Source organism: Melospiza melodia, chromosome 6 (genome assembly GCF_035770615.1).
Source record: "Melospiza melodia melodia isolate bMelMel2 chromosome 6, bMelMel2.pri, whole genome shotgun sequence".
NCBI lineage: Eukaryota > Metazoa > Chordata > Aves > Passeriformes > Passerellidae > Melospiza > Melospiza melodia.
This window is the reverse complement of record NC_086199.1, coordinates 25,735,906-25,750,811: the sequence shown is the minus strand read 5'-3', so window position 1 is coordinate 25,750,811 and position 14,906 is coordinate 25,735,906. Positions and strand designations below refer to the sequence as shown.

General features: G+C 41.7%; 1 protein-coding gene across 1 annotated transcript; it reads right to left on the bottom strand.

Annotated features, from left to right (window-relative positions):
* Positions 1-6,205: 6,205 nt before the first annotated feature.
* On the bottom strand, positions 6,206-13,163 carry SPTSSA (serine palmitoyltransferase small subunit A). The gene is made up of 2 exons (XM_063160382.1): positions 13,011-13,163; positions 6,206-9,819 (listed from the first exon to the last, which is right to left on the bottom strand). Exons 1-2 carry the CDS (start codon positions 13,111-13,113, stop codon positions 9,716-9,718), a joined length of 207 nt encoding a protein of 68 aa, XP_063016452.1. The 5' UTR covers positions 13,114-13,163; the 3' UTR covers positions 6,206-9,715.
* Positions 13,164-14,906: the final 1,743 nt, after the last annotated feature.

Sequence of the window (14,906 nt, the reverse complement as noted above, 5' to 3'; positions counted from 1 at the left end):
GATTACCCAATTTTTGCCCCTTCGTTATGTCAAAACAGATTGTGTTTAGTACCACTACAGGTCTGCAGGAATTAAAAATCTGATATTTTTTCTTCTCAGTTATCCCTGATTACCTTCGCTTCTTCAGCTGCTGCCAAGCTCAGTGTTAAAAATAGTGGAAATCAATGTGCAGAAGATGAGCAGTAGGAATCTTTGTCCCCAGCTTTGCAGGGCATGCCCCAGTCCCACCCCTCATATCTGGGCTGTGCTGCAGGGTGTGCATGGGGTAACAGCATCACCTGTGGTGCAGCATGGAGGTGGCAGTGCAATAAGAAAGGGGGAGACATTAAGTAAGGATAAAATGGAGTTTCATCTGACTTTGAGAGGTCTCAAACAGTATCATAAAGCTTATGGGAGTAAGCCCTACTTGAACACCATCCCAGGGAAGGCAAGAAGCCTTTTCCACACAACTCCCTAAGCACAGCCTGAAGTGCAATCTAAATGGAGAGCAGCTTTTTAGGCAGTTTGCCAGAGATATACTCTTTATGAAGTACAGCAAATGGACTCTCACCAGAAAGCATATTTTAATTTTATTCTTCACTGAAGTTCAGTCTACCTAACTATAAGAAATAAGGTAAAAAAAAATTCATGGAACTGCTCTGTGCTGCCATAGACTGAACCATTTGCTGTACTGTAGTCAGCTCAGGCTATCTGAAGTTCTCAGCCCTGTGCAGAGCTGAACTGTTAAGCCAAGGACCTTGCATCAGAAGTCACCAGTTGATGTGCCCTAAGGATAGAGATCTCCAGCTTTTTAGCTTCCAAAACTACAGAAGATCCCGCTGATCATGAAAATAGTCTCCTTTCTCTTCAAAACCATGCACTGCATGTTGCTGAGCTGGCAGTCCCCAGAATGAATCTCTAATTGGAACAGAGCTCTGCAAAAGCCCACAGCTGGGAGCAGCTGGGGAATCAGCCACTTGCAGACAGACAGGTGCCAGTTCCTTTTCACCAGTGTAAACTCCACGGCTCACTTGACAGCATCCTTGTTAAAGAATAATTCCTGCAGGGATGTCATTTGCTGAAGGCTTTGGGAGAAGGTTGTTTTGACTAGAAACCTTAGACTTACAGCTCATTTAGAAGCGCAGCAGTTGTTTGATGGTTTTAATCTACTTGACATCCTGGCTTGTTATACCAGAACATCAAGATGGTATGACAAACAGGCTAATTAAATGAAGAGCAGGGACTATTTTCACAAGCTTCACACCACACTGTAGAGGTGAGCTCTAATTCCTTGAGTGCTGTCATTCAAAACAAGTCACTGAATTAAGAGCTGTTGCCAGGGGCATTGCAGGGATCAGGTGAAGGTGCCCTGAGGTATATCAATTGAGTTGTCAATGGAAAATCTGTCTCATTCCCAGAGTAAAATTTTCAATCAAGCTGTAAAGAAAAACTGGAAGCTAATGTACTTGAGGCCAAACACACAGTGTGGTCGGGGGATACCTAGCCTGGACACATGCTAAGAAGGATGCTACAGTCTCCCTGACACTCTTCTAAATTTATTTGGATGTGAAAGCCAATGACTGGAAGCTGGGTTTCCCCCAGGTGAGTGACCATATTACTGCATTTTAGCCACCTAAGTTAAAGCTGACATTAACTTCAGCTAGAAAGGGTAATCACATCCCATACCCATTAGACTGGACATAAAGACAAGAGGAATTCAGGTTACAGGGATTCCCTTGTTTGCCAAGATCTCAGAGACCTTATAGTCCAAAGAAGCTAAAAATCAGCTCTAGCAAGAAGAAAAGCTCTCTCTCTTTTCAACTACTGCAAAAAGCCAAAAAATAAAGGGCTCCTCTTCGACAGAAGGCATCTAGGTGGCATTTTTAAAGTGTTCTGACTCCTACAACAAAAGAGTTCTTTACAAGATGCTTTTTTTTCTTGCTAAGGAAGATCCAGGGCTGGGAGATAACAGAGCATTCTTTTTACACAATTCTTAACCACATATCATTTGGGAATTCACAAAAGAACATTAACAGCAATTCTATAATAACCAAAATGAAAGAAAAAAAATAGTCCATAAATATTTACTGCAAAAACAAGCTTGTTTTCCCTGGTTTACAGTTTTCGACCTTTCATGAGAAGAACAAACTCCCAAAAATAAGCTATTTTCAAGTCCACATGGAACAGCCTCAAACTGAATGAGTGGGAATTAGATTCTTCTTTTTGTTCTCTTCCAGAAACAATACTTTACAGAAAATGAGAGGAAATATTTTGATTTCTCAGCAGCAGAGTCATTCAAGACTATGACATGTTAAGTCTCAAATATAAAAGTCCTCAAACATGAGTAAGAATGAATCAATGTTGAAGACCAGAAGACAACTCAGAACATATATTCCAAGGCAAAAATAACAACAAACTACAGGGCAAGTCCATGAGACACCTGTTCTGGAAACAGAGCTCATGAGAAGGTAAATAACTGCTCAGCTTGCAAGCTGTTCAGTTTCATAGGAAACATGCTTGCAAAATACTGCAGCAGATGCCTGTCTTGATTTTTTTTCCTCATTTCAAGCTCAGAAAATAGTTGGGCTTGTTCTGTTGATTTCAGTCTTATAATGTTTCATTGACTAAAAATAGCATTGAGAGAAATACCGTGTTGCTGTAAAGATCACATTGGAATCGTGTCACCAGTGTCACCTCAGCACGTTCCCTATCCTTTCACTCTGTCATCCTATGAGTTTCTAACACTGGATTCTGTATCATTCTCCTAATGCCTACTCCTTCAGTTGCTGTTATGAGCCACGTAAATACTTTTCTCACACTCCTTCACCAGACTTCTTCCTTGTCTTTAAAGAACAACAGAAAAGCTGTTTTAAAAGTGATTCCTGAGATCACCTAGTCCAGCCTCCCTCTGAAAGCAGGACTAATGGCAACACCAGTTCTAATCAGGTGGCTTTGTCCAGAGGAAGCCTTGAATACTTTCAAGGAGAAAGGTTTCACAACTGCTCTAGGAAACATGTTCCTAACTCCTCGTTTTCTTTATAGTCTCTTCAGGATAGTTTCTTACCATACTTCTGAAATCAAAGAGCCCAAAATCAGACACAGTATTGCAGCAGCTGCCTTAGCACATGATGAGGACAAAAAATTTTCCTCAATTTGGTGGCTACATTCTCCTACCATAGTCTAGCATGCAAGCTGCCATAATTGTATTGTGAATTCACTGCTGGCTCGTGTTCACACACCACTGATTCCAAGGATCTCTCTCAGCAAAGCTGAGAACTTTGCACTTCTCCTTGTCAAAGAGCTTGAAGTTTCTGTCAGCCAAATTCTGAACCCAGGCTCTATCTTCCCCATAGAGGAACTGACTAATTATTTGGGTCAGCTATGAAAATACTGAACATCAGCCCCAGTATCACCTTACAGGGTACTCTGCTTACAGCCACTTTACAAATTAACATTGAGTAACTGCAGTGAGTACAGTGATCCATCCAGTTCAAGCCACCAGTCCTTTCATGTTACTCATGGTTCCTCTGGTCCCCATGCAAACACTGTGGGAGAGTGTGTCAGAAGCCATTCTAAAGGCAGTGTGTGAGAATATCCACCACTGTCCTTGCTGATGTAACAAGTCATTTAATCTTATAAAGCCATCTGGTTGCCTAAGCAATATTTTTACACATTTATAGCCTGTCCTTACTTATTTCCACTGCTTCAGCAGACCCTCACCACAGTATCACAAGTGATACTTTCCAGGTCTTGTTTTCTTTTGTTAATGTAATTCAGTGCTTTACCCTTGGTAACTCCAGTCTCCAACAGTCAAAACACACCTGGTAACTCAGTAGGTGAAATAAAATGGACATGGGTGGATTCCTGTTTCTCTCAGCCCTGTTTCCTTGGCATGTCTGCTGTCTTGTCTAGGCCTGAAACTATTTAAGAAAGCATACAGTGGTTGAAACCACTTTAATGCACAATGCAAATGGTTTATCAGTAGTTTTATGGAGTTCCAATGCTGCTGAAATATCAGACAAAAGCGGATTTTCCAGCAAGACTGCTTCTTGCAGCAAGTAGAGATATCCATATCATTGATATATCATGGGATGTATATATATTGGTTTCAAAAGGAATGAGTCATCATCTGTCAAATTAGAGATTACCAATCAGTGTAATTGCACCTACTCCCCAGATTGCAGTCACCAGGCAAAGGAGGAAAAGACTTGAACCACACTTGCCACCCTTTTGAACAAGCCTTAAGATTTTTCAAAAGGCACAAGACAGAACATTTGTGCTCACATGCGCATGTGGCATTGTCAGAGGCAACATGGAAACCCAACATGTCATGCAGATACCTACAGGCTGTCTGCCTCACCACACAGCACAAAGCAGAGACCGCAGCTGCCATGCTTTACTTCCAGTTCTTCATGATTCCTCACAAACACTTGAACTTTTTTCAATGTAAGCATAGCTTAATATAACTCTCTTTTCAAGGAAATGTAGAGAAGTGGCATAAGTCCTTCTGCAGGGCACTTCTGATCTCAGCATTAGGCACCATCACATTGTGCAGGCAGACCCTGCAGTGTCCTGACCCAGAAAGCCTCACAGTCCACAGAAGTTGTCACTTACTCTCTGGGTACAGATAGTCCTTTGATCCCCTTCCAGTGAAGTCAACCTTTCCATTTGATTAGAAAATCAAGAGTTCAACAGTCCCTCTTTGTGGTCTAAGACAAACAGACTGTACATTTTATCCTCAGTCACACTGAGCTGACACTACTTTTTTGTCCAACCTACTGAAATACTCTACAACACAGAAAGGGTTTTGAAGATTTTTTTGAAAACAAGACTAACAAAAAATCATCTACTAATTCTATCCTGAGTTTGGGAACTATTTGCTAATTCTGATTAAAATTCAGGAAGTATTACCTAAGTATATAAACTTCTTGGATCCTGGGATGTGGCACAGGAGGCTTTCTCTCAAAAATGCTTACTTTGAGCTGCTAACATAACATGAGCAAAATAATAAGCTGTGAGCAGTCTAGCACTAGCCAGTAGTCTCAACTAGGTATTCCACTTCAGAGTGCATGCATACCTGTGGATCACTCCTCAGATGAGCTAACAAGATAGTCCTATTATTCCAGCAAGAATATTATTCAAAGACATTTTCCAGAATTTCACAACCTTATCTCTGTGTATTTAATAGCAAGACAGAGATATGTGTTCTGAGGCATTTGTTTCTTCCTTTTTGAAGTATGCACAGGAAGAACATCTTGAATATTTTCTTGGAAGAGAGGACAACAGCCAATCACTACAGAGGCAAGAAAGGAACATAAAACTTGGCCAGAAGACGTTTGGTTTAAATTCCAGTGTGATCATAGCTACATGATTTTTCTGCCTCAGTAGACAAAAACAAATTTCACAGAAAAGACAAATAATATCATTGCCATGGCAAATTTTTCCCCAAAGAAGTTCTTTTATATAGGGGTTATATAGTGCATCTTTATATAGGGGTTATATAGTGCATCTTCTTGTCATTGTAAAATCTGGGCCCAAGAGATGTTATCCATCTCAAATTGCAGAGAATGCAAAATGCAAGATATGCTGAGACAATTCCACCTGCAGATACAGGCATAAATAAACACCAGATACATCATACAATAGGTGATCAACACTTTGATCAGTTCCAATGATGTGATAAGATCTTTTACTTTAGAAATTGGATCACTAAGGTTTAAATCAAGACCTGTTCAACTCTTATGCAGCTAAACTCTCAGAAAGGGTTCTTCATAACTTGCGTTCCATCATGCAGTGCTAGTTAAGATGGATTGATGTGGTGATGCACTGAAGGTTATGAAAAGCAGAGGGATTTCTGCCCAAATCCTACACTGGAATCTAGATCAGACCTAGATATTCACCTCTTTCCATTACAAGGAGAGGGCAGATCCAGCTCTGGGCTATGATGCCAGATTTTCTTCTTAAGTCATCATTTCACAAACAAAAGGCAGAAAAGACAGGAGCTATTGTGTTCAGTGATGACTACTGTTGAAGGCTGACCTAGCAGATCAAACAGAAAAACAATGCATACAGGCTTCAGCTTCCTTTTGTCTGAAAGAAAAAAAAAAAAGAAAGACAAAAGCACCACACTGGTAACAAGACAACATGTCAGTCAGCAAGTGGGGAAAAACTGTCTTCCTACAATAGCAGTTGTAGAAGACACAAGCAAACGAGAAGGTGCAAGGAATTTCTGGCACAGAAAAGCTTTATTAGGCTGACAATTCCAGAGTCCACAGCTCTGGTATTTTACCAAAGCAGAATGTCCTCTGTCCACACCTTTGTGCACAGTCTAAGGTACCCAATTCTCTTCAAGTTGTGACTCTTCACCTCAATATAACCTTTATTTGCTGTTACTCAACAGCAAGTACCCCTTCTTCAGCATTTATAATGCACACTTCATTTCTTCACCTGAATGGTACAAGGCAATCACATCAGTCTGCAGGTACACAATGTCCATCTATCACCCAAGATTCCCCTTTGCAGTGCTATGCTCCTTTCACGCCTACTTCTTTTTAATATTTATGGATATACAAAATATATTTCTTACAAAATTTTTAAAGAAAGTCTCACTTTAGGATTCTCTGGTGTTTTCCTTCATAGGGAAGAAACCAGAAAAGAAACTCCACTGCCTCTCACTGTCTCCAAACTAATTGCTACATAATAATTTTTGACAAGAAATAAACAGTATTTACATATATATATACACACACACATACTGATAAAACAGAGTTTGTGCATATATATAAAAAGATGTGACTGATTCAAGCCATACATACACTACACAGGTCCTGGATCTGTTTCCAACTCCAGCCTGACATTCTGCAATACAATGCCTGTTTTGGTTAGAGCAGCTCCTTCTGCAAAGGTTTTTAATAAATAATTGTAGAGTAGCCAGCCCTGGAGGCAGCCAAGGAGCCTCTGCAGAGCTGGCTCTGGGAGCCCCAGGGCCTCCAGCACAGCAAATCACCCGGCTCATCTGCTGCCTCACAAACTGGAATTATCAGTTCTGCCATATGACACACCTAATGTATTTTTAAATGCTTATTTCTAATGATGCAATCTAAACCCCAAGAGCTATTACTATTAAAAGATTAACAGACAGCCAATTGCATGTCTCTCAGGTAACTTTTTCCTCATTTCTCACAATTGTTTTTTTTTCCAATTTTACCTAAATTACTAATGCCTCAATTTTTATCAACATGTTAGAACAAAAGCATGATTGACCAGCTGCCTCCAAATGATATTTAAACTGCCTTTGACCTCCAGCTTGCACAAAAAAAAAAAAAAAATTATGGTTCTATCATAGAGGATATGATAGCTGACATGACAATAAGGCAGACTGCAGTGGGAAAACAACTTGGTAGTCTTCGGATTTATTTATTATTATTCAAACGTAATGATTAATTAAATCCCTACCAATACTCCTACTTTAAAAAAGAAATCTCTGCTTTGTAATTATCACCAGTTGAACTGTTTCTTCACTAGCTCAACCTAAACAAAAGGACACACTGCAAAAACTTTCTTCTAGAAATTTAAACTTCAGCAAACACATCATATTTTATTAATGAAATTACTCCATCTTTAATAAAGTATTCAGAATCTAAAAAGAACTGTCCAAGACTAATAGATTCTTGATTTATACTAAAAGAAATACTGAAAAAGACTGTACTCAAATTAGCAAATTGAATTTAAGTATGGAATCTATCAAGCCAACATAAGGCAAGTAAGTGGAAAATTATGGTTACTCTTTTTTTTCTCAACAAAAAGCAGCTAATAAAAATCATTATACCAAAGGCTTTTTAAAAAACATTTTACAATTAAAAAATCATGCTTAACATTCCTAATGCCACCACACAGAAGGGATTTTCTCACCCTCATACAAATAACGTTATCTACTGCTGGAAAAGAGGTTATCAACCATGATAGTAGTTTGCAAGGAAACATCACAATCAAGTATTGATTTAATTAACAGAGAGACTGGATTTATGCTATGTTACTTCAAAACGAGTACATTAACTTATCAATATCTCCATGTATACACTTATAATGCGCACATACAACTCTGGATACATTTAAATAAAACCACAATAAAACACCACAAAAAATAACAAAAAACACAATCCCAGAAACCCATCCGTGTTTTGTTGGCCAGTTATTAAGAAGTGAAAGCACTGAATTAGAGGGAGACTCCTACCAACTTCAGGAAATCCCAGGTTCACCTAAGAAGTTTAAGGCTCACTGGTTTTAGTTCCCAAAACAACAGCAGTGTTTTTAATCAAATACATATGAAGTTTTTAAATACAGGGAAAAACACTCTCTTCTCACGAGTACGCGTTTGAGAAAATGAAATGATCTGAAAGACAATATCCCTATAGATACTGAAAATCTACAATTTCTGATGTCAACAGATGTTGCATAAAAGATGTAACAGTACTGACTATTGGGCCATTAAAATCACAGTTCTTTGGTCAAGTGTCACTTTTGGGAAGTTCTGAGAAAAGCAAGCAGCACTCGGAAACAGATTAACTTCTCCAAGAAAGTTTTGCATCAAAGCTCTGCTTTTAACTTTTATTTTTTAAACAACAACAACAAAAAAATTGTCCACTTAGCAAAGTTAAGTTGTTACCCTCTTACATTTCAGAATACAAAACTGAAAAAAATCCCTATTAAAAAAAAGACAGGACTTCAGCCAAGTATTCAGCTACTTATTGCTGTAGTTGTAACTCAAGTCCCTTGAAAATCCCTACGTTTTGGTCGTTTGTAGCGAAAACATGTTTGGAACACTAGCAGCAATAGAAAACCCCTTGAAAACCTAGACGTAGTTACACTGTTGAGTGAAAACCAGCAGAAACCAAAGCCCCTGGAACATAATAAAGCATCCTGTAAAAGTGAATTGGTAGCTAGAAAAAAGGTTGGTTTAAAGTGCTATCCCAAAGCCATATGTGGGCCAATGCCAGTAAAGAAAAGTCCATTTCCCCCCCACCCAAACAGAGTCCAGAACCACAGCACTACTAAAAAACATAATGAATGCAGTCTTCACTCTGCTTCAATGCCTCATCTCCCCTCCCTCCTCCCACAGGTAGAATACAGAAACTTGAAATAACTGCTAATTCCAAATTTAGGTGATATGCACAAATATACTGTTGAACAAAGTTTGGACAGCAAACAGTACACCTGAGTTCAGTCATACAAACTAGCTTTTGTAAATAGGATTAGACGAATATATCCATGTCTCTAATATGAATCTAGATGTATTTTCTTACAAAACGCATTAATAGAAATATCCAGGCAAATACATACCATACAATAGCAAAAGCTTTAAGCCCCATTTAATAAGATGACTTTCTGATTAAAAATAGAAGGCAATTAAGATTTACTCAAAAGTACAATTAAGAAAAGCTTTCACAGTGCAATATTGAAACTGTCACAAAGTTAAGAAAATACTGATATCAAAGTACAATCACAATGTTAAAGTAGACAAAACTACTATACAAGGGCATATCTTGTAAAATTAAAGGGAATGAACACAACACAGGGGACATCTCACGTCCCTGCTCTACACATCTCATTTCCTAGTCTTCAGAGTCATAATTGTGTCTTTCGGACATCAGTAGAAATCTTGGTAAAACTGAGAGGTTCATTCTTCTTTGTAGACCAGATTTCAAAGCCCGGTTACTTCTTGAAAACATGTTCTTCATCACTGCACAATTTCAAAGTAGTGCAATATTGCCATGATGTGCTGAGGCATGAACACATAGCCTGTGTACAGTGCCATTCCAACAATGGAAACTAGCATGGAATCTGAACTACAGTTGAGGAAAAAAGCTTTTGAAACAGAAACCACAGAAGACATCACAAACTACAGCATTAAAACTTTAGTCATTACTATCTTATAACATTATGTTTCTGAAACAGACACAATCAATTGTATTCAGCAATTACAAGCCACAGAAGAACCTACTGAATACTGAAAACCCGAATGCCAGGAGAAGCAATCAGCTGAACTGCAAAGGATGCCTTGCAAGTTCCCCACTGCCTTGTCAGTGACACGGGAGGACAGACGAGAGCATGTGAAGTGTGATGGAGAACAGAAAATGGGCACTGAGAAAACACACGTTTTCACATTCATCTTCTCAGATGTTGAGCAAGTCTTGCAGAAGCCAGTCTCATTCAGCCAAACAGAAAAAAATCAACCACCATAAAAATAAAAAAGAAAAAAAAACTGCAATAATATGAGCAGCTTTACTAAATAAGAGCAACACCATTCTTATTTGTGGATGACTGCCTTTTTAAGCAGACAGCATAAGATGCTTTCTAACTACTTCATTCACAATGCCTCAGAGCACCAGCATAGTTTTGAGGCAAGGTGTGTACTTAAATAAACACACTCATTAGGGCTTTAGGAGGTTGTGCTGCAAAATAAACTTCATGTGAAGCTATCTGCTAAAAAATCTGCAGATAACCACTTTATTAGCTGAACTCATAACAGGGAGCTTTTGTAAAACGTATATAGAGAACTGAGACAATAGCTTATAAAGTACATGTACAGTTGAACTTCAGAGAACCTCTAGCGCTTTTGAAGCTTTATCTAAACAAATTTTGGCATCACAAGAGACAGGAAAGACCCCCCCCCCAAAAAAAGAAGGGGGGGAAAAATGCCTTAGGTTTTAGGTTTTATATTTTTTAGATTCTGCACTGCTTTTGTGTGTAGTTCTGAGCTTCATATCAAGGGATGGTAAGCTCTCTTCACAGAGTAGCTAGACAAAACAATTCCTTTTCTAGCTTGGGACCAAGGACGACTGATCCAAATTTCAGGCCCAAGAGCATAAACAATGTGGACTGAAGAGAGAAAAATAAGAAGGATGGGACTTCATAAACTAAAGCTATAACTGGACAATTAACTCCAATATGCTAATGGAGCAAAACTTATAAAAGTGAGAGACCTCCCTTTTGAATGGTTGTCCCTATTGTGGCCATTTTGGGTTCATCTTGGGTGTAGCCCTGGCTGGGCACTTGTACTGCCCAAGGTGTATCCATTGAGGCCTTTTAATAAATATCTACTTTATTCTTTGACTCTGTCTAGCCTCTGTTCTAGGTCAGCCTTGACAAGGCAACACAAAATTAATAAAAGAAGCTGTTGATTCCATCCAACTACCTGCAGAGATTCAGTAAACTTAGCCCCAAACACTGTAAAACACACTGGCGATTAACAAGCATGATAAGGCCAGACAGCAGCACTCAGTTTCCACAGGTGAAACCCGAGGAGCTGTGCGTGCTCTGTGCTCTACGAGACCAAGTCTGCACAGCACAGGTGTAACAAGCGCACCACGCCCGACTCGCCCGCGGCACAGCACAGCTATGAGGTGCACCTACTGGAGCTGCTTGGTGTATTTATAGTCCCAGAGGATTATACAGTGAGATACTAAAATGAAGGTCAGGTCATAAATCCACATTTCCATATCAGTGCTCGCTTCTGATACCGTAGCACAGCCACGCACCATCAGTTCCCAAGGCCACTGCGCCCGCGCTGCATCCATACAGCACCAGCAGACATGACCCACCTACAGCCAAAGCATCCAGCTTGGGGACAAAAAACATCTTTGCTGATCTGACATCAGAAGTGATGCTTGTGCCACTCTTTACATTTGTACCTTATGTGGAAATTACAATATGAACACTTTATGAAAGTAAACGTGCACAAGCTTTCATTTACTTAAACATTTCGCACAAGGTAAAAAGGAAAAAAAAGTACTCAAGACTAATATAATTGGAAGAAAAACAAAAATTAGATTTTCTCAGTGATACAGGCATGGCATAAAAGGAAGAAGGTACGTTAACACAGAATACAACAGAAGAGCCCCTACCTGCACAATTGTGCACAGTAAGTCTATAAAACATACTACTTCTCTTTTCCAGTAATCGCCATTTCTACTGACTAGAGACAGGAAAAAAAAAGACTGATCACACTGCTGTAACTTGGGCAACCACTTTTACATAAGAAATGTGAGTTTCTTTAAAAAACTAAGCAGAACCTCAGCAAAAGCAGCTTCTTGCTACTGCTTATACCCTTCTCTATGTTAATGCTTTAATTAATTTCTCTCTCTACCGCTCAGCATTAACTGGAGATGGCTCACGGTCACTCATATTGAGACATCATTTTAAGTCAAGATCAACAAAACCAGAGAAAAATACTTGTGATGCCACAGCAATACTTAAGAAAATGCACTGCCTGTACGAAAGGGCCAGGTAAAGGAGCAAACCTATAAACAGTCTTTATAGAGACGCCTTTACATAAGCATCTGTCAAGTTCTTCCACTCTAAAACAGCCAAGCAAACTTATCAGCTCGAGGATTAAACAGCCATGTCATAAAAGCCATGTGACAAAGCAGCGTGAAAGCCTAGGTTTGCAAGGTTTTGCAGCGTGCACATTTATTTTCCTCTAGGCAAAACACAAAAGAAATCATTAAAGACACTTATCCTTAACAGAAAGGTCGGGATTTCAGTGGAAAAGCCACAACTACTGTAAGTCCAAAGATATAAATTTATGCCGGAGAAAGAAACTGACTAGGCTGCCCGACGCCCGGACACAGCACGTGAAACACGCTGGTTTATTCCCAGCGAGGTTTACTCCCAGCCCGGGCAGGATGTTAGTTTGTTACGGTGAGGAGCTGAGTCCCCGCTAGCAAGGAGAGGTCAAGTCCCGGTCCCAGGCGGAGGCTGCCGCGGGCTCTGGCCGCGCTCGGCGCCTCAGGCCGGCTGCCCCCGGCCCGGCCCAGCCCCGCTCCCCTCCCGGCCCGACTCTCCGCCGCCCCCAGCACGACCCCGGCCCTGGCGCTCCCCGAGCTCCGCGCAGGGCCGGCGGAGCCGCCACACCCGCCCGGCGGCCTCGGGGCAGCCCCGGAGCCGCCGCCGGACACAGCGCGACAGGGAGCGGGGCAGCCCCGGCCCCGCACTCACACCCGCCCCGCCAGGCCCGGCCGGCAGAAGGATACTGAAGACGGTGCGCTCCCAGGGCTCCAGCATGTAGAGCGCGGTGACCAGCAGGTACTGGTAGTACAGCCACGACATCTGCTTCCAAGCCGAGCCCAGCGCCATGGCGCTCCCCCGCCCGCCAGCGGCCCCGCGCCGGGCCCAGGCCGAGCGGAGGCGGGAGCGGCGCTGCCGGGACCGCCCTCCCCCGGCCCCGCCCCGGGCCCGGGCGGCCGCGGCCGGCGGCGAGGAGGCGCCGCGGCCTGTGCGGCTGGCGCGGGGCGCTCCCGGAGCGGGGAGAACGGCAGGGACGCACACCGCTTCCCCGTTCTCCCCGCTGAACGCCGACATCGGGCCCGATCTGATTAAATTATACGGCTGACCCTGGAGATGGTAACCTCCCGGCCCGAGTCACACCGAGGAGATGGTGCTGCAACCTACTTTCTCTCATCCTGTTTAATCTGAATTGACGTTCTGGGAATTACGGAAGAGCCAAAGCCTGTGCTTGGCAGGGCGTAAGGGAGACATGTTAAAAATGATCTGCACGATTCTTCAACTTCGTTCAGTTGTCAGAGCGTAAAGCACACCCAAAAACGTGGCTCAGATAAATGCGACCTTAAGACAGGCCAGCTTTGGCGAGATTAATCCATATGAATAGGAAAATCTAAGAGGTGATGAATCAGCTGTTTACTGTGACTGTTCCTAACGTTGCACGCCCAAGGCAGTGGCATCCAGAAACCAGAGATTCCCAGAGACTGGTTTGGGACTGTGTGGTTAGGAAGGCCCCTGGCAGTTGATGCTGGCACTGTGGAAGGCACGGTTTGCAAACCCGCTGGAAGGGGATGTGCACAATCATCAGGCACCTTGAATGAGCAGAGCGTGTGTTGCAACTTCCAGGCCCTGCGTCCAGGCCAACAGTCCAGACCACACATTCCAATGTGCACTGGAATTGACTCACTTTACTTACTCTGCTTAGTAAATCAATTTACAATTATGTCACTGAGCGATGTGATTCTGTCCTTGTAGCCGTCCCACCCCTACCTTCACCTGTGCTATTTGTACAATGAAAAATAAGGAAGTACTACCATGGGACAATGCGCATTTGAGTTACTTATACAGCTGCAAAATACAACTTCAGGACCAGGAGATAACTGTGGAAAAGAAAAGCAGCTGGCAAAGAAAACTGAAGAGTGTACTATTTTGTGTGGCAGAATTTGAAATACGACTTGATTCACCCTAAAGACATTTAGATACACCTTATCTATGCAGATTTATTTGAACACAAGGAGATTAATACCCTGACATAACTGCCTATGGGACCTGTGGCCGCTATCCAAGTTTGCTGTTGCTTGTTGCAGTCTCTGCTGGAGGAGTCCTGTGTTGGTGTTGCTGCTTGAGTAAACAGTGGTAATCATGAAAGGTGCCTTTCTGTATAAACATGCCCAAAGTTCAAGGACAAGTTCAATAACTAAATCATTATTCCCATTCAAAGCTGCAGGAAGGGTATCAACATGGAGCACAGGGGTCCAGTCCTCTCTGTTCCTGTGATTCCTAGCAAGATGCTCTGCAGTTCAAGTGGTAAAGCAAGCAAAATTAAGGATCTGGGATGAGAGGAAAGGTAATACCTAGAGGCATGCCAGCTTTACAGTCTTGTACACCTATCCTAACCCACCAGGTAGATGGCCCCTTACACTTTTTTGGTATGGTGCATACTCATGAGTTTTTTTGCTAGTTAGCCCCTTATGGAAATAGACATTATTCCTCTGTACAGTTTCCCCTCCTTCACCAGCTCCATTCTACCCCTGCTTAGGGACTGTCATCATGTAATTGTTTTTCCTGATACCACCTGCACCAACACTTGAGCCCTTGAACTACATTCTCACATGCTCATGTTTCCAGCAGGTCAATGCAAACATCCT

Excerpts from the sequence above, each read along its gene's own strand:
- SPTSSA (XM_063160382.1), bottom strand. The coding sequence starts at position 13,113 with ATGGCGCTGGGCTCGGCTTGGAAGCAGATGTCGTGGCTGTACTACCAG. Across the intron at positions 9,820-13,010 it reads CTGGGAGCGCACCGTCTTCA|ATTCCATGCTAGTTTCCATT; the intron begins GTATCCTTCTGC and ends ACTGTAGTTCAG.